The 19,834-nt window shown below is 42.5% G+C and overlaps 1 protein-coding gene across 1 annotated transcript; it reads right to left on the reverse strand.

The window, feature by feature from the left end:
• Positions 1-5,782: 5,782 nt before the first annotated feature.
• Positions 5,783-11,375, reverse strand: CHCHD1 (coiled-coil-helix-coiled-coil-helix domain containing 1). Its single transcript, XM_035138629.2, has 3 exons — positions 11,201-11,375; positions 8,863-8,981; positions 5,783-6,099 (listed from the first exon to the last, which is right to left on the reverse strand). The coding sequence occupies exons 1-3, from the start codon at positions 11,349-11,351 to the stop codon at positions 5,986-5,988; spliced, it is 384 nt and encodes a 127-aa protein (XP_034994520.1). The 5' UTR covers positions 11,352-11,375; the 3' UTR covers positions 5,783-5,985.
• Between the last annotated feature and the right edge of the window lie 8,459 nt (positions 11,376-19,834).

The following is a 19,834-nucleotide window of genomic DNA, read 5'->3' on the forward strand; positions in this document are numbered from 1 at the left end:
TTATCTCCCGCTGGTCTGCACAGGATTCTCTCCTTCTCAGATGACCTGTAGGAAGGAACAGCAGGAACATAAGACACTGCCATATACTGAGTCAGACCAGTGGTCCATGTAGCTCAGTATTGTCTACACCAGTGTTTCCCAAACCTGGGTCTTCAGCTGTTTTGGGACTACAATTCCCATCACCCATGACCACTGGTCCTGCTAGCTAGGAGTGATGGGAGTTGTAGTCCAAAAACAGCTGGAGACGAAAGTTTGGGAAACCTGGGTCTATACTGACCACCAGTGGTTTCCCAGGGTTTCAGATGGGGGTCTCTCCCACTCCTACCTGGAGGTGCTGGGAATTGAACATGGGACCTTCTGCATGCCAAGCAGATTTTCTCCCACTGAGCTCCAATCCTTTCCCAAGGTGGCATACGATTTGCACTGAAACATACCTGATTGCAGGCAGCATAGTTTTTAAAAATACTGTCAGTGGTGAATAAACCCTTCTTCTCAATTACCATGGTGATCTAAGTGTCACCCAGCAGAACTGTTCCAGGTGCTCAGCAACTTGTGGTTCGGAGACTGAAACATCTACTGCCCATTGTGACGAACCTGCAACTTCTGCAGCTCCCAGACCACACAGTGGTTTGTGGGTCTGGGAGTGGGCGCGTCGTCCCTTTACCAGTTTTTAAATCTTGCATGCTGGAGAACTAAATTTGATTCATACCCACACTGGCTGGTGAAAGCCAGCTGGGAAGGGCTTGGCATTCACTTGACTGAAACTATAAATGCCTGCTGAGGGAGGGGAGAGCACCAGACAAGCTTAATTCCAGAGTTATTTGGCTTTTCTTCAAAAGCTCTACCTCCTAACTGGCTAGCCAGGATTCAGGCTTTCTAGCTGTCCATTCACCTAGTTCTTTCCGTCCACTTGTAGGTGAGGTGACTGAGTGGTTGCTCTCCAGCTCAAAACTTCTCTGGATACTAGCTACTGTCTATCTAATCTAATGTTATGCCACTCTAGTTTTCAGCCTCACTGTGGCACTGACTAGGTTCATGGCTTCCATTCCTTGCCTAGGGATTAATAGGACTGGTTGCACCCTGACATGTTCTTCCAAGCCCACATTCCCAGCATGTTCACGCTCCTGTATCAGTGCCGTCTACGTTGGCTTGCTCGTGTCCACAGAACGGAAGATGGCAGGATCCCCAAGGATGTGCTCTATTGCGAGCTGGCTTCAGGCACCAGGCCCATTTGCAGACCAACTCTGTGTACAAAGATGTCTGCAAACATGACATGAAGGCTGGTAACATCAACCCCGCCATGTGGGAATCATAGCTGTCAACTTCCGGATTGGAAAATAAGAGATCAGCAGTGGCGCGGCACCGGCCAGACATGTGCAGAAGTGACTTCCGGTGCCGGCTCTGCCCAATTTCCGGTGCCCAGACATGGGCAGAGCGGCACCAGAAATCGGTTCTGCGCATGTCAGACATGCGCAGAAGCAACTTCCGGTGCCGGGCTGCCTGTGTCTGCATGTCTAGGCACCTGAAATTGCTTCTGCGCATGCCCGGGCATGCGCAGAGGCGATTTTCGGCAGCACTCGGCAATCCCGGGGGATTTACGGGATATTTTCCAATTCGGGCTAACAGCGGGAAACAGATTTAAATACGGGGTTTCCCGCAAAAAACGGGAGACTTGACAACTATGGTGGGAATCCCCTGCAGAGGACCACAGTGCCTAGAGACAGATAGTCAGGTCTTGAATCCGCAGCAGTGACCAGAGGAGGAACGAATGCTGAGAGGAGCACAGAGAGAAGAAACGCCATGGTGCATCTGCAACAGCACAACTGGATGCCTTCATCTGCCCCAGCTGCAACAAAGCATGTCTCTCCCGTATCCCTTATCAGCCTCTACAGCCACAGCAAGTGCTGCAACATCCCAACAGTTTGACTTCACCTCCAGGAACATGCTCCTCCATTGCCTCCCGAGACAGACAGATGTCAACTCAAAACTCAACTCAACTCAACCCTACTGAAACTGTTGATTATGAAATCCTGGTGCATCAGTTATATCAATTGGTGAACACACTTGAGATTGCTTGAGTGTTCTGGTAATATTTGGCAAGAAGACTCTTCTGACCAACCTTCCCTTTTCTATACAGTACCATGCTTTCAAACAGGCAGGACACATGAGGAGGAATCTTTGATGGCTGCTGCTCACTTGATGAACTTTCTCTAAAAGTCTGTCAGCCTTCCATCATATGTCCTCTGGAAGCATTGTAATAATATATTGTGCCGCCTAGTTTTTAACAGCTGGGGAGAACAGATACAGGAAGATTTAAATTTCTATGTATTAGATATATTAAATTTGGCTATGCTGTTTAATATATTTCCCCCTCCCTTAAACTATTGTTAAGCATGACAGCAATTGATATAAATACAACTTGAGTCCTCTTTGATTTGATGGAAGACTGTATTCCAACACAATGGTAGTAGAAAAAATATAAAGAATAAATGAAAATTGCAAGGACAGATACATTTTCCTGCCTGTTCCCTTCACCCCACCCCAATCAACATTTTTAAAACAAAAACAAAAACAAAAAACCTGTGTGATTCATTTCATTTTGTTCCATGAAAACATCAAACTCTCTCCTTTAAACAAACAATAACTTTTTGGTTGAATTTACACAGCTCTCAAATGTGCACACATCCTCCCAATGGCACCTCTCATTTTTTGATTCCTAGTACCCTGCACTTCTCTGCCAGTGCCTTCTTTCTGCCACTGCTACCAAGGTCTAATGCAGTTGTGTTAAATGATGAATTAATTGCAGGGGCTGCTGCTAAGAGAAGGGAGTGGTTTCTCTTGGGTGTTTTCTACTGCAGTGTGTCTGGCCAAGGAATTGCAATCATTTAATTAGCAGCAGGCTCTGCTTGCCGTCAGAAGTGAGACACAGCAAAGGGGGGTGGGGCATGGATTTGTACAGAAATAACCTTGGCAGGTCCTCACGGATTGTATTTAGTATGGTTCACAAAAGAAGAAGGGGATTTCAGTGTTGGGGTGACATACTCCTTTATCATGAACACATGAGGAAGCTCTGGTTACAGGAAGGAAATAATAAAAAAATGGGATGGTTACGTACCTGTTCCCTACAGCTTGTTTGTCCTGTCAGCATTACCCAGATCTGTTCCAGCCATTACCAGGCTGACTCAATAGTTGATGGGCAGGGAATCCTGTTCTTAGCCACATTTGCATGTTGATGCATTTTAAATATTGCCTAACTTTAGCATAGGGACACGGCTGGTGCTGGGGTCTAAACCACAGAGCCTAGGGCTTGTGGATCAGAAAGTTGGTGGTTTGAATCCCCGCAATGGGGTGAGCTCCCGTTGTTCGGTCCCAGCTCCTGCCCACCTAGCAGTTCGACAGCATGTCAAAGTGCAAGTAGATAAATAGGTACCGCTCAAATTCCTACAACACGGGAAAGTAAGCAGCGTTTCCGTACGCTGCTCTAGTTCGCCAGAAGTGGCTTAGTCATGCTGGCCACATGACCCAGAAGTGTCTGGGGACAAACGCCGGCTCCCTCAGCAAATAGAGCAAGTAGAGCGCCACAACCCCAGAGTCGTCCGTGACTGGACCTAACGGTTAGGGGTACCTTTAACTTTACCTGTAGCAAGGGTGGAGAATGTGTGGCCCTCCAGATACAACTCCCATCAACCCCAGCCACATCTGGAGGGCCACCCCTGGAATATACCATGGTGCAAACAGAAATAAGTCTTGCTCTGTTGCCAAGAAGGACCCAGGTGTCATTGTCTGAAAAGTGTCAAAGCCAGATACAAAGTGAACCAACCCAGACCCTGCAAGCATCATCAGAGGTGCTTTTTCATGTGCCCTCATTGAGGAGGGTGGCAACATGAGAACTGGCCTTTTTGCAGTGGCTCCCTGCTTTCTGAAATGCTCTCCCCAGGGAGGGTCACCTGGCATCTTCATTATATATGTGGCCTTTTACAAGTGGGTGTGATCATTTTTAATGCATTTCCCTCCTCTTGGCTTTAATGTATTTTGTGTGTGTGTGTGTGTGTGTGTGGTTTTAAGTCGCTTTGGGTTGTCCTGAGCAGGATAAAGCAACTAACAAATTAAATGAATAAAAACCCTCAGGGTTACCCCAAGTCAGTTGATTCCTATTTATTGTGCATATGGGGTGTCATTTTGGCTACACTTTTGAAAGCAAAGAAATATTGAATCAGAAATAGCATGGCGGGGTGGGGAGGAGGAGAGAGATGGGATATATAAGACTTGAGAGGGCCCTGTCAACCAATTAATGGAAGTTTTCTACTAGATATGACAGGGTTGTAGGAGAGTGGTGAAATTTTTCAAGATTTTGTAAACCAGATGTTATATTTAGAAAAGTCTGAGGTTCTCAGACTGTTTCTTCTTCAGTGTATAATCAGTGGTGAGATGTACCAGGGATCTGGTTTACCTGGCTAGAAGACCTTTTGGCAGATTGTAAAAGTCTAAATATGCAGACTAAAGACAATTGCAGTCAATTAAATACATTGGTAGGATTGCAAAAAGCTTTGCAAGTTAAATTACAAAAATCAGTGTATTTAAGGACTTTTAGAGATGAATTAGGATGTTATAATTTTAAGCAATGGTTAAATAGTGAAAATATAGAAAATAGTTATAATAGTAAGAAAATCATAAGGAAGGGTTGAAGGAAGTCAGGGTTTTAGCCAAAATGTGTAATATAAGAAAGGAAAATGTAATGGAAATTAACAATTATTGTAAAATGAATAAAAATGATTTGGCAAAAATAAATAAAAAATAAACTCTTTGTTTAAAATAAGAACACTAAACAAAAGAATGCCTTAATAAAAACTGTTAATCAGAACTTGTCACTTGCAAGGTCAGATAACTGAATTTAGCATTCTGCAGATTTAGTTTCAAATAAAGGAAAGGTCTATGGAACATGACAAAGAACACATGTAGCAGTTAGTAAAAACAGAAGTCGTATACTCACAAGTCTTTCATCACTACCGCCTAAAATGCAATTAGATTCTTTTTATCAAACTAAAAACAACAACAACACACTCTCTCTAAGTAATCTTTGTTGTTATTATTCAGGAAGGCAGCATGCTGAAATGTGTTGGGTGCAATGCAGCATAAAATTGTTTCACTTCAAGCATATTTTGAGGCTTTACCTTCCCTTTAGTCCCCAGCAAACACAGCACCCTTAAATGCAATACTTTTAGTAACTGAAGTTAAAAGTTTTATTCCACGAGAAGAAGTACTATAGAGAAGTGTAAATCAGGGAGCAGGGAGGTTTTTGCCCCTCACAAGTGAATGGAATCTAGGACGGATTCTAAAAACTGCCAAATTCTATGGACAGAATAGAGAGAACTCAATCCATTCTCACTCCCCTTAAAGTACTCCTGCTTCTCAACTTTTTCCTATCCACCACTGTAAATCAGAGTTAGACTGGGAAGTTTCCATAAGGAAGTTCCCTAGTGGTGAGGCAGGTGTTCTGGGGGTGGCACACAGATGGCACTATAAAAGAGACTCTGAGCGTTATCTTTGCGTGATCCTACGATAATTTAACACTCATAATACTTCCCACCACCACCCATGTCATACTGGGAACTCTTGGCTGCAAGGGTCATGCTTATGGGATGCTGCTGTTTAGCAGTTTTGAGGCCAAAGTTCAGAAAGAAAGTTTGCTCTATAACAGCAGATAGGATTTCACAAAAGATTTTATTTCACTGAAGACTCAAAATTGATGATAATTGAAGAACATTCCAAGCAAAAGTTCTTCTGGTCAAATAACTGCTGTAGCTTCTCTTTGTATCCAAGGAAACTTTAGGTCTTCATCTTCTCTCAACAGTAGTTTTATTCAAAAAAACAGTATGAAATGCAGGAAAGCATTTCCCGTCCATTTCAAAGAGAATGACCAACAAGCAGTGAGTTTCTTCAAATTCCAGTCCTGGTGTCCACAGATACTTGGCGAGGCAATTCTCTTTAATAATTGTGTGTAATATTTGGAAACCTTTTCAGTAATTTGTTGATTTGTTTTGAACCAAGTTTCTCCGACTGGCCCAGAGATTCTGCTCGAAGCTTTCCCTTGCGTTCTGCCTGAAAAGAACACAAACAATTTCCTATGTTTATTAAACTGATGCACAAATCCCAGCAATATTCCCAATGTTGCAAGCATCAACCGCTGGACAATTAGAGAGAGCTGCATTCAGAAGCCAGTGGTAACTCAATTTATTTGAAACAATGAAATGATAAATATTACAGTCAAGGAAGAGGTGCTGAACTTTTACTATCAATTCCTAGGAATAGGAGGACAATATATCCTTTAGATGTTATTTGAATGTACTTGGTCACATTTTGCGTCTAGTCAGTTTCCTGTTGATATGAGTGGCTTGTGCAGCAACAAGGGAGGATCATATTTTTCTAAGAATAAGTGTAACTCACAAAACAGAAGGCTTGGCAAAGTAACTATAGAGTATGTGTATTATATCAAAACACTTGTGATTTGAAGCAATTCGATTGACTAGTTCTTGAACCCTAAGAAAAATACTGGCAGGTACACTATCTATTTTGTGGCCCATGGCCCCCTGGAATCCTCTTCATTCTTGAAGCTTGTTTCCATTGGCACATGGTTACTTGCAATTTATGGTTTAATGACACAGGGGGGTGCACTCAAAAGTCACCCCTGCACAATGGGAATGATTATTACATGCAAGATGGAAACAGAACGTAATTTGTCTCATTATATGTTTTAACAAGGTTGGGATACAGGTCCACTATTATAAGCCTGCAGCCAAATATTCCACAAAGTAAAAAATGCCCTTGTGTAGGTGGTGGCCTACTTTTTTTTAATTGCATCATTGCTTCATAGCAAAGGCAGGAATAAGAATCCTTTACTACCTGTTTAATTTAAGGGAAGGCAATTCTTGCCCTGACGTACAGCTATAACCACGTTTTAAAACAACTTGTCTTGAATGTTTTTTTTTTTAAAAAAAAATGACTGTGACTCAGGTGTTGTAGGAAAGAAATCAAGAAGAACTGGTCAATTTCCTGAACATTGTTTACATGAATGTATATTGGTATAGCAGCAATAGCTTTAAGGTTTTTTTTTCTCTCTTCCCCCCCTCTCCCTCTCTTTTACAGTCATACAAAATGGCACAAACCCATGCTTATCAACTCAGGAATATGCCCAAACAAATTGAAAAGTACTAACCCCAGGAACTGTGTACAAGATTCTAAATTTACATGCTTAGCCAATATTTTACTGGTCGGATTGGTTGAGAAGTCAAATACTTGATCAATCTCATTTTCAGGCATGGAGTGTACAGCAGAAGCACCCCAGATGTCATTAAGTTATAAACTGGGGAGCACACTGATATTTGTTTATAAAAATAACTCTTACGGGATTTTTACATTTCTATAGCTTACCTGAAACATGCATTCCTTGCTGTTGTCCATTAACACACAAGGCCATATTCCTCTGCTATACAGTGGGGGTTTCTCTCCTTCCAAATTGGATTGTACATAGTACATCGTGTTTAACATATCTATACCCTGATTTTCCTCATAAAAAGCTAACAAAACCAGGCCGTCACTTAAATTTAAAATATAAGTTATTACAAAAAATTAAACCATTGAGAACAACAGTAAAAATACAATGCAGTCGCAGTAATAATTATTCCAAATCCCAATGGGTGGACAGGCTTGTAGGTATTTGTTTCAAAATGGGAATCACACGTATGCAGCCCTGTTAACAATCTGGCTGCAGCATTCTGAACTAACTGTAGTTTCAATGTGATCTTCAAAGGCAGCCCTTTGAAGGGAACAGGACTTTATGTTTGGTGCAGACTGCACCAGCTATTTGAAGGAAAAGTTATTTGCAATTTCTATAACCGATTTTTCCAGCAACCTGAAACTCAAAACTGCCCACGATAAGTCAAGAACCAAAGAAATATAAAACAGAAAAAGTTGCTAATAAAAACAGCTGCTGTTTTTCAGGTATTTTTGATGTTTGGTTGTTTCAATTATATATTTTATTATTTCAATTATATTATATATTTTATTATTGTTTTAGACATTTTTGCTATGAACTACTCTGAAACTTAGCGGGAAGGTAAACGGCGCTTCCGTGTGCTGCTCTGGTTCGCCAGAAGCGGCTTTGTCATGCTGGCCACATGACCTGGAAGCTGTACGCCGGCTCCCTCGGCCAATAATGCGAGATGAGCGCCGCAACCCCAGAATCGGTCACAACTGGACCTAATGGTCAGGGGTCCCTTTACCTTTACTCTGAAACTTGCTTTTAAAAAGCAGGATGAGAACTTAATAAAAAAACCAGATATGAAACCATAGATGCCATAGGAAATAGATGTTTCAAAAATTGCAGAAGCAATTCCATCTGCCACACCGGTATTTAAAAAATATGCAGCCACACAATAGCATATCACCTGATGTAACCAATGCCTTAACCTCATTCGTTTTGTAGTGATTTCATTAGTTTCAATGACACCTGGTATGTGATGGACCTATAATCTCCAAGAATGGGTCCTAATGGCAAGTTCACATATTCAAACTACTCGCATCATTAACCAGCACACCATATCTTTTTAAAGCTGTATTATCTGGGTTGCACCTTTGCATTATACTGTCTTGGGCAAATATGCTTACCATTTGCTAAACCACCACTGTTGCCAGTTTCACACATTCAGGTTAACATTCAGCAGTATGCAATTAAAATGTAAGAACCTGCCTCCCAGGATAATACAAACACAATGACGGAGATTTGTAGTGGTATTACACACTCAAATTATCTATGGAAACTAATTTCCTGCAGCTTGATTAGAGGATAAATTGCGAAATAATTACTTCTGCCTTTGCAGCACAGTTGAAGAATGTCTGGATCTCTTGGGCGCAAGTTACATCACTGAACTCATTCTGCTTCCAACAGGCCATCATTAATGACATCTCTGTGATGCATGTTGCCTCTGTAAAAGAAAGGAAACTGCCATTACTCAGGAGCATTTTATAACAGTGACAACTCTATTGCGTGAATACCATATGAAACACTGAAGACAATAAAAGTAAGTAGATTCTTCACACTGTTTTCTATTGCATCTTTAATCCAATAAAACATGCCTTCATTGGAATTGGGAATTTCACTTCTAGTTATTATTTGAATACAGTCAAACCTCGGATACTGAACGCCTCTGTTTCGGAACATTTTGGCTCATGAACACAGAAAACCCAGAAGTAAATGCTCCGGTTATCAAATGTTTTTCGTAAGTTGAATGTCCAACACAGCTTCCGCTGAGTGCTGGAAGCTCCTGCAAGCAATCGGAAGCCGCATCTCGGTTGTCGAACATAAGTATTGGCAAAAACTGTATTTTAAACCATGGCCATATGAAATATTTGAAAGGCTAACAAATGTAATATAACGTAAGTTTTTAAGGATTACGTTTCACTTTTTGTAATTAAAAGGCAAGGTTCTCAGAAGCCTGTACCAGTTCTTGGATTGTCTATGAAATTTTATGCAGACAGAATTGAAGAAAATAAAGAGCCTTGATCACAAGGTAACAACCCATTTTTTCATGCCAACCAGAAAGAATATTTCCTACATACAACACATGGTTTTCTCCCTTACTTTACTTTTATAAATACTGAGGGAACAATTAGCATGCTTTACAGTGTTCCAGTTGTGGAATTTATTCCCTCTGGCCATTTGCCACAGACAAAGTCTGCTAGCCTTCAGAGCACTATAAAGCAAAATGATTCAACCAAACATTCATATTCAGCTGAATGTAGGCATACATCCGAGAACAGTGAGATTGAAATGCAGCCAATGAAATAAACGTCAGTACTGTGAAGGGATAGCCCAGACAGTAGAGCCTGAGGCTCTTAATCTCTCCAGAATCATGGGTTCAAGCCCCAGGTTGGGGCAAAAGTTCTAGATGACCTATGGGACCTCTTCCAACTCCCTACAACATAGGTCGGCAACGTCCGCCCATGGGCCGGATGCGGACCACGGACCACCAGTGAACCGAGCTGCCCGCTCGGCAAGTCCCCCCCGTATGTGGCGGGGTGACTCACCGAGTGACGCCAGAAATTGCGTCTGCACTGCCGCAGAAGCAATTTCTGGCACTGGGGACATTTTGGACATGGGCACCGCAGCGCCGGAAATCGCTTCTGTGCATGTCCAGACACGCAGAAGCGAATTCCGGAGCCCCGGATATGGACAGCGTGGGCGCCGGAAATCGCTTCTGCGCATGTGAGGTGCATGTCCGGCCCACGGACAATTGTCCGTGGGAATGATCCGGCCCATGGCTGGAAAACATTGCCAATGCCTGCCCTACAACTCTAGGCTTCATATCCAGAACAGCAGATAACCTGGAATTAAAGTATATGGCCAAACCAGGTTGGTTTAGCCATGGCGGGATCCTCTGCGCATGGAGTGGAGCAGGATGCAGTCCCGAGTTGGGAGTCTAGGGTTGCCACCTTTGTTCTGGCAAAATACAGGGCACGGCTGGTGGGGTGCGATTTTTATCCCCCCCCCCGAGTCATCCATTACAATCTACTGCAGCCTAATAGGATGGCCCCTCTGGAATTTCTCTCTCTCTCTCACTCACTCACACACATACACACACATGAATTTGCAAATCTGTCTGCGCTTGGCTATGCAGAGCTCAAATACATGACCTTTCTTTTTCTTTTTTTAAATTTTATTCATGCTTTTCAGGTTTATACATTTCACTGATTTTTCAAATCATTTCAACATTTCAAAACTTGACTTCCTTCCCCCTCTTTCTGCAGTTCCTTAAATTTATTTTCAATGTCTTCTGCATATCCAAATTAACTTAATCTGCTCATTTATTCATCTGCTTTAAATATATACTCTTATACAACTGCAGGTTATTACAACAATCCTACTAACGTTCTTGTCTGTTTACAATTTATCTGTAAATATTCAATGAAATACATGACCTTTCACACATCCTTTCAAACACGTGTTTGTAACCGCGTCCATGGGTCCTTTACCTCTCTTTTTTTTACCTATTTGGAGAGGGTCCTTAACTTAGCAGAAAGAGAGAGAAGACCTGAAATACAGGACAAAACTGTAGTACAGTATCAATATAGAACGTAGGATTTTACACTGGAATACGAGACAGGAGAGAGGACAACCCTAGCTGGGACTGAGGAGGAAACCCACCTCCGAGGCCCAGGCGCCGGTTGGATACCTGGTTGGCCAGCACCAGGGGCCGGTAAGGCCTCATCCGGGGCTGCTTGCCCCGCAGCTTCTTCAGCTCGGCTAGCCGAGCCACCCAAGCCGCGTAGCTTGACGAGGGGGGAGCCGCCGCCATCTTTGCGCTTCTGCGACAGCCAAGGGCCGGCCGGAAAGCAACCCTCGCCGCGTGACCGTCGCGCGAGGCTGTGTAGAGATAGGAAAAGCTGAGAGTCGTGATCTCGCTCACGGGGGTGGGGAGAACGGGGGACTCTCGGGTTACTTTCCACTTTCGCTCTCTCTCTCTCTCTCTCTGAGATGGAACGCGAGAACTCGCGCTAGAAATACGGCAAGACAGCGGGGTAAGTTAACTTACGTCGGGACTTAAGTCTTATGGGGAAAATGCGATCCGTTTTATATATATATATATATATATATATATATATATATATACACACACACACACACACACACACACACACACATACATACATACATACTGTGGTTGTGATGGGAATAACTTTAATTTTAAATATTAAAATATTAAAAATAAAATTAAAAATAGTATATATAATATACTATTTTAATTTTATTTTTAATATTTTAATATTAAAATATTGTTTTTGATTGTGTGTGTGTGTGTCTCATTTAAAACATTTTAAAAAGATTAAATCCCTTTAAAAACAACAACAACAGCACGGTATGTCAGTATGGTCACCCATCATTCCGCCTCTTTCCCCCCACTGTTCAAGTTGTGAGTGTCGCTAGCTCAGCCAGTAAGAGCATGAGACTTTTAATCTCAGGGTTGTGGGTTCCAGCCCCACATTGGGTCGAAAGATTCTTGTACAGTATTGCAGAGGGTTGGACTAGATGACCGTCATCATATCCCGCTCCGATAGCCTCCCAAGCTCTCCATGACGTGCAGATGCATTGGACAGGCCAATTTGGACTCCAATTATCTGCAAGCATACAGGCAGCTCAAGGACAAAAGGAGAGCCTGCTGGATCAGGCCAACGGCCACTATGTCAGTGCAAATCAAAAGCGCACCAATTCCTGTTCCCTATCAGACCAATCCCAAAAAAATCCCTTTGTTATTCTCCCTTATCCTGCTTGCAGATTAACCTGTCATTTTTAGGTAAGAAAACAACTTATGGCATGATGCAGGATAGGGATCAATGGTATGTGCAGCTTTGAAATGCCCGAAATGCCCATTTCTCCTAAGCTATGCCTATAGTGCTTGGAACTACAAAAGCAAGAATAGTGACATGCTTAGCATGCCTGCTGTAGTCAGAATAAATATCTGCAGACCCACCCTTTTCTCTGCAGTTTCCTTGTGCCTCATGGCGCAAGATATGAGATAGTGTCTGGGTCAAGCCGTAAGCGGCATGGTCTATCTTGGCTCAGCAATTGCATCACTAAAAGGATTTCCTGTCTAATGAATTCCATCTGATCAGTGGAGGTCTTTGCATAGCCCCTTTGATTAATCTACTTCCGCGAGCGGTGCCTGGGGTCCAATTAGACTCAGTTATTCCCGCTAAAGGAACTCGCTGAAATTAAAAGGATAGCCAGTCAATCAAAGGAATGGCTGTTGAGAGGGAACAGCAAGGGGGTACTCAAATACAGGGTGGGAGGGGAATGGCCACTACACAAGCTGTGAGACTGAACGGGATTCCCATTGGAATCAAGTACTGTAGCTAACAGCGACCTAGAAAGCAGTGGGTCATTTGTCCAGTATTTGTCACTTCTAAGTCCGCTTACAGCTGCTCTTTGTCAAAGAAAAACACTGGGCATGTAATTTGCAATGAGAGAATATAATTCAAAAATAAAATCAAGGACATTAAAGCCGTGCGATTTCAATAAGCATGTCTCCACTTACACTACACATCAGTCAGTGATGCTACTCATAATGTGTGCACTCTGTGCATTGGCTTCACCAGTGAGACTGTCCTTCAGGCTACAAGAGGAGAAATGAAAAATGAAAAATTGTCTGGCTCCCTGTGGCCTGCTTGGAGCAGAGAGGCTGGAAGTGGATAATGAGCTGCTACTTCACTGTCCAGTAATGAACACGGTATAGAAAGCAACCTGCTCTTTTATGTTGGAAGAACAAGCACAACTTACTCTCTTGCCTGGGGTAGCAGATTGCCTTGCTCGTCTAAAATATTTCCCAGTAACTGCTAGAGGATAAGAAGAGAATTTTAGGAGAATTCAACTACTGCTGCCTCTGATAAAATCTAAACACATCCTGTCATCCAATCGAATTCATTCTCACAAATAGTTGTCACTCACATGTTTATTAACAGGTAGATGGCTGTGTTGGTCTGCCATAGTCGAAACAAAATTTTAAAAAATCCTTCCAGTAGCACCTTAGAGACCAACTAAGTTTGTCATTGCAAAATAAAAAAATTCCTTCAGTAGCACCTTAAAGACCAACTAAGTTTATATTTTGGTATGAGCTTTCGTGTGCATGCACACTTCTTCAGAGACACTGAAACAGAAGATTTTCTAGATCAGAACCGAAGAACCATTCAAGGTGGCTCACAAAGCAAATTAGCGTTTGGGTAATCCTCATGGGGAGAAGGTGTATAGATTGAGCCTTGACAAGAAGAAATATCACACCCTGTGTTTAAAGCACAGTATCCATGTGATATGGGCAAAAATCTGCCTTTATTCCCTTATTGGGTTCTCCATCGGTTGGAGAATATAACAGAGGCCAACCAGAGAAGTTTGAGAAGCAAAGCCTTTATTTTCGCTGTTGCAACAGGGTCCTTCCTCTCACGCAGGAGAACAAGGAAGGAACCCCAAAGATGTCTTGCCCTTAAAAAGAAATTTGAAATTGGTTTCAGCCCACCCCCCAGAAGCATCATCCATATGTCACAGAAGGGGTGTAGCCCAAGACCCCCCCTCCCTAGATTCATCATAGGTACATCATGAACGGGGAGGTCTGGTGGCAGTAATCTGAGCAGTCTGGACCCTGCCCCCTGCCCCCAAAACCTAATCAACAAAATTGAGAGATATTTACATTTCCCTGTTTCCCAGCCAAGTTAATCACACCCTTTTGTCTGGCACCCAGGTATCAGGATGCCAGGGATTATCACTTTAATTCCTGAGACAATGAGAAGGTTCCCCCCACCCCCCTTCTTCCTTGCAGAGGAACACCTGGTCAGAGAGAGAGTCAAAATGGTGTCAGAAAGGCCTGTCTTCCTGTGCTGCTTCAGACATGTGCCTGTACTGTACATTCATGTACATGTTTTATGAACAATTATTATTATTATATATATATATATATGACCTCAAAATTCTTATAACACCATGTCCAACATTTCAACTTTTAGAAACTCATACATGTACATTATGTACATCCAAGTTCTCCTGGGAAAAGTATAACTGAACATGCCTTGCCTTCTCTTAAGCCAAAATTGAGGTGAGGTGCCCCCAGGCACAATGCAATACTTTATCTTTCCTTAGTACCCTTGCACTCTGTTGTCACCACATCAACTGGACCAACCCAGAGCAGACCTATTGAAATGAATTGACCTAACTTAGTAATATGCATTGATTCAATGGGCCTGAGTAAAACTTAATCAAATACCAGCCATGGCATGCAAGCATACCAACAAATGTTTTTTTTTGTTCTTTGTTTCCATAGTACATCATAACAATTGTTTTCAAAACAAAAATGCTTTTTACAACTTCTTTTATTCTGTAGGCAAAGCAAGTGAATGTAAAATGTTTTCTTCTTCTTCACTTTTTACTATAATGCCAGACAGCCTGGAGCCATAATAGCAGAGAGTGAGACGTATTACTCCAATCCTGAGGGGAAAACCCACTGTTCTAAGATTATGTTAGTCAGGATTTCTTCCTGAACAAGAGATTGATGCAACTTCAAATACATTTTTACGCCTGCTATACTGATAGCTTAACAAGGTGGTATCTGTCATTCCCCGGGAACAAATGAGCAGCCGTTCTCATAAGTGTAATGCTGGCAAAATAAAGTTTATAAATTCACATTAAGCTACAGATACTTATTATTTAAACCCAACACAATATCTCCCTTTATTACAGTGGCCAGCTCCCAAGTTAGAAACATAAAGGACCTTTTTGAAAGCTAAAATCTCTGCAAATACCAGTCCTGTGCCCAGAGCTAAGTCTTCTGAAGCAACAATGACATTATTAGAGTAGTTCCCATTGCTTCAATCCCTTTATAAACCACTCTCTCCTCACCTCACTCTGCCACCCTCATTTGTTGATTCTTGAGTTTTTCATGGCCCCCCCACTCATCATTACCATCTAAATACAGAAGACCAATAAAATATCTGCCTCTAAAGAGAAGCATAATTAGCTTGTAAATTTGTATACAGTATGTGCAACATTTTTGCATGCTAGCTGCTACAAACTTAGATTCGTAGATCTCGGGTTAAAACAGACAAATTGTTTCTATGACACATTTGAGGGTTATGGAAACTGAGCTTATGTTCCGTGCGTAGCTACCCAACCTTTACAGCTGTCCTGAGACTCTGCAGATGTGGTTGCATACCCATCTCTCATCAACATCGAGCATGGCCAATAGTTTGGGATTGTGGCAACAGAGTTCCAACAGCCAGAGGATCAAATGTTAGCCACCTCTGCTTTATGGCTTCCACACAAGTTTCCATTTGTCCTCTCTTTTTAGCCGTGCGTCTTTCCTTGAACTACCTGGGGGATAGGGAAAAGCAAGCGAACTGTACTGGACCTCAAGTAACATGATAAAAGAATAAAGATTTCAGACCCTCCCCTATTTTCCAGGGACAGCCCCAGATTTACAGAAGCCATCCCAGTTTCTGATTCGATCCCAGAATGTCCCACTTTTCCTATTTTCATTGGAGAAATGTTGGAGGGCATGGAGTTATCTGACTCCCAAACCATCAGCCCTGCATAGGGACGGTTTTAAATGTTTTTTTCATATCCGATATGAAGAGAAACCAGAGTATTTTAAAATATATATGTTGGAAGCCGGCCAGAGTGGCTGGGGCAACCTAGTTAGATGGACGGGATATAAATGAGAAATTATTGTGGAATAAAGGCAAAGGGTAAAGGGACCCCTGACCGTTAGGTCCAGTCGCAGACGACTCTGGGGTTGCGGCGCTCATCTCGCTTTACTGCCCGAGGGAGCCGGCGTTTGTCCGCAGACAGCTTCCGGGTCATGTGGCCAGCATGACAAGCCACTTCTGGCGAACCAGAGCAGCGCATGGAAACACCGTTTACCTTCCCACCTGGAGCAGTACCTATTTATCTACTTGCACTTCGTGCTTTCAAACTGCTAGGTTGGCAGGAGCAGGGACTGAGCAACGGGAGCTCACCCCGTTGCGGGGATCCGAACCGCTGACCTTCTGATTGGCAAACCCTAGGCTATGTGGTTTAGACCCCAGCACCACCCATGTCCTAATTGTGGAATAGGATATCGCTATTTTCATCAGAGAAACGTTGGAGGGTGTGAGTTTATGACTTGTATCCAATGCATCCCATCAGTGTAAATATTCCTGCTTGTGCATGGTGACTCCCCTCCTTCCTTCCCTTGCATGAACTTTATGCCCTCCCCAAATCTGCTCTGGAGGTTGCGTGAGGCCCCCAAGAACAGATCAGGGGGAGATAATTCCTGTTGTGTAGGCTTAAATCCTTACACTGGCAGATGCCTACTTAGTGCTGCATTTAATACAAGCAACAGTTTGTATACCTCTTATTGAATGGTTGACTTTGTACACATAATGAACAAAATAATAAAAATCCTTTCAGTAGCACCTTAGAGACCAACTAAGTTTGTTATTGGTATGAGCTTTCGTGTGCATGCCATCCAGTTTCAGTTGTCATTGTTCCTAACTCCATTCAATTTCCAATAGAAAGGAAAGGCATCACCATCAGCCTAATGAAACTAAGAATTGTAGTCCCTACAAATTATGGGAAGATGCAGTATCATAAAGTGCACTGTTCATAACATTAAACTGTATTTTAGTCCATAGAGATGTAGTTATTTGTGTACTGTTTAACTGATAGGCGATGTGAATTCATGTTGTAATGTCAACTATGTGTTGAATAAAATGAAATATATAAAAATAACAAAATGACTCTACAAATTAATGTTGAATATATTTATGAGTGCAACCATTTATGACTCTTAATGTTAAGCCCTGTTGACCATGTTCAAAGGAATTTAAGAAACACGCTTTCTGAAATGACTTTACAGCAGCAGAAATGCTACTTTTCTTTGCTCCAGAGCAGAGGTTTGCTCCATATGAAGCAGCAGCAAAAGAAACAATGCCAAAATCTTATCTGAATTGGTCTTTCCTTGATGCCATTAAAAAAGTAGTCTCCAGAGTGAGAATACCCTATGAATATTATTTTTAACTTGTCCCAGAACAACAGCTCCGGCACTGGTAAATCTGTGCACACTCTACTTGTTATTCATAGCACTAAAAGAGCCTTGACTTTGTGCATGTAATTCCCCAAATCTCCCCTGGTGTGGTTCGTTCATTAATGCGACTGGGAAGGCTTCATCCCGATCAAAGCTATACCAGTAATCCTGCAGCCACATCTCCTTCCTGCTGAAACATAGAAAAGGAGTGCCAACAAACCCAAGCAAACCTGCTTAGCCTATCTTACCATAAGACTGTGCTTACAGTATAGCCTGCAATTAAACTTGCATGACAAAATGAAGCAGGATGCTCACAACCGTGATGCAGCCATAAAAGTGGTTCGCACACGGGAGTGTGTGTTGAGATTCCTGCATTGCAGGGGGTTGGACTAGATAACCCTCAGGGCCCTTCCAACTCTACGAGTCTCTGATTCTATGAAGCCATGCTTACCTTTCCCTGTTAATATCGAGAAGCATCCAGTTTGGTTTAACTCTCTGCTGCCACCAGCTGTTAAGAATTTCATCAGGTCTATGTGCCTCATTTTAAAAACAAAACTTAATATCCATGCCCACATTTTTTTTAAAAAAGGAAGTAAGCAGTCTGTTCAGTATATATGATTTGGCAGGGGGTTGACGGTAGAGGGGAAAATATTTAAAAAGATAAACAGATATTACAACACATAAAAAGTTAAGACATAATAAACTCCAGGATGTCTTTTGGCATTTTATAGCTAGAGATGTGGTTTTGTAGTTGGGGTTTACATGAATAGCTTGTGGTTTCAAGCATTATTTCTTTAAGTGTAAACTTTAATCGTTTCTACAGTGGTCCTGGGTTGCTTACCGCTGGAAATAGGACAATTAGTTCAGCCAACATCTCAATAGTTTAAGAAATTACTTTCGTAGTGCCTGCAAGCTATTTTTGTGCAGTCATGGAAACCTACTTGAAAACAAGTTATGTATGCAGCCAGGCATTTTTCTAAGAAGAAAGATCCCATGCTATGAACACTATATTGACAAACAGGAACTTGGCTTCTTTACAAGCAAAATGGCAAATGAAAGGCCTCAACAGGTAGAAACATCAGAGCATCTTAAAAGTGTTTTGGGCATTTGTCCAAGGGGCTATTATTTGTAATAACCAAGGGGGGTGACATGCGTGTGTGCAACACGCAACATCGTATGACCGAACACAAATGCTGTGCGACCCAGGGCAATATCCAGCCAGGCCGCATGGCATCTCCAAAGGCTGTAGAGAGATGGGGGAGGGAAGGAGTGGACAGGTGAGGAAGGGCTCTGCCTCTTCTTCCCCCTCGAGATTGGGGGGACTCAGCCACATCCCAAAAAACTTGGGGAGGGGAGCTGAAGATGCCTCCGCCCTATAGAGGCTATGTACTATCAGACAGTATTGGCTGCTAGGAATCCAACAACCCATTTCCAAGGTCTTCTTGTTAAGCCTTCTAATAAAAAATTCAGAAACAGATAATAATTTATAATAATGTATTATTTGTATCCCGCCCATCTGGCTGAGTCTCCCCAGCCACTCTGGGCAGCTCCCAATCGAGTATTAAAATACAGCATTAAATATTAAAAACTTCCCTAAACAGGGCTGCCTTCAGATGTCTTTTAAAAATAGGATAGCTGCTTATTTCCTTGACATCTGAAGGGCGTTCCACAGGGCGGGTGCCACTACCGAGAAGGCCCTCTGTCTGGTTCCCTGTAACCTCACTTCTCTCAATGAGGGAACCACCAGAAGGCCCTCAGAGCTGGATCTCTATGTCTGGGCTGAAAAATGGAGGAGGAGCCACTCCTTCAGGTATACAGGACCGAGGCCGTTTAGGGCTTTAAAGGTCAACACCAACACTTTGAATTGTGCTCAGAAACATACTGGGAGCCAATGTAGATCTCTCAGGACCGGTGTTATGTGGTCCCAGTGGCCACACCCAGTCACCAGTCTAGCTGCCACATTCTGGATTAATTGCAGTTTCCGGGTCACCTTCGAACGCAGCCCCATGTAGAGTGCATTGCAGTAATCCAGATTTCCTGAAAGACCAACTGCCCTTTAATATCACTTAAATATGGGGGAACTACACATGGGACGGCACCATACATATCACAGGGTCACGATATGGCTCTAACCCTGCCATATATGAATCATGCAACAAACCACCAGCTGTTTCAGATGTCTTCTGGCAATTTATATTTTTGTCAGGCTTTCTGACACCTGTAAGATTGGACTGTGT

The sequence above is a fragment of the Zootoca vivipara genome, chromosome 5 (genome assembly GCF_963506605.1).
Source record: "Zootoca vivipara chromosome 5, rZooViv1.1, whole genome shotgun sequence".
Classification (NCBI taxonomy): domain Eukaryota; kingdom Metazoa; phylum Chordata; class Lepidosauria; order Squamata; family Lacertidae; genus Zootoca; species Zootoca vivipara.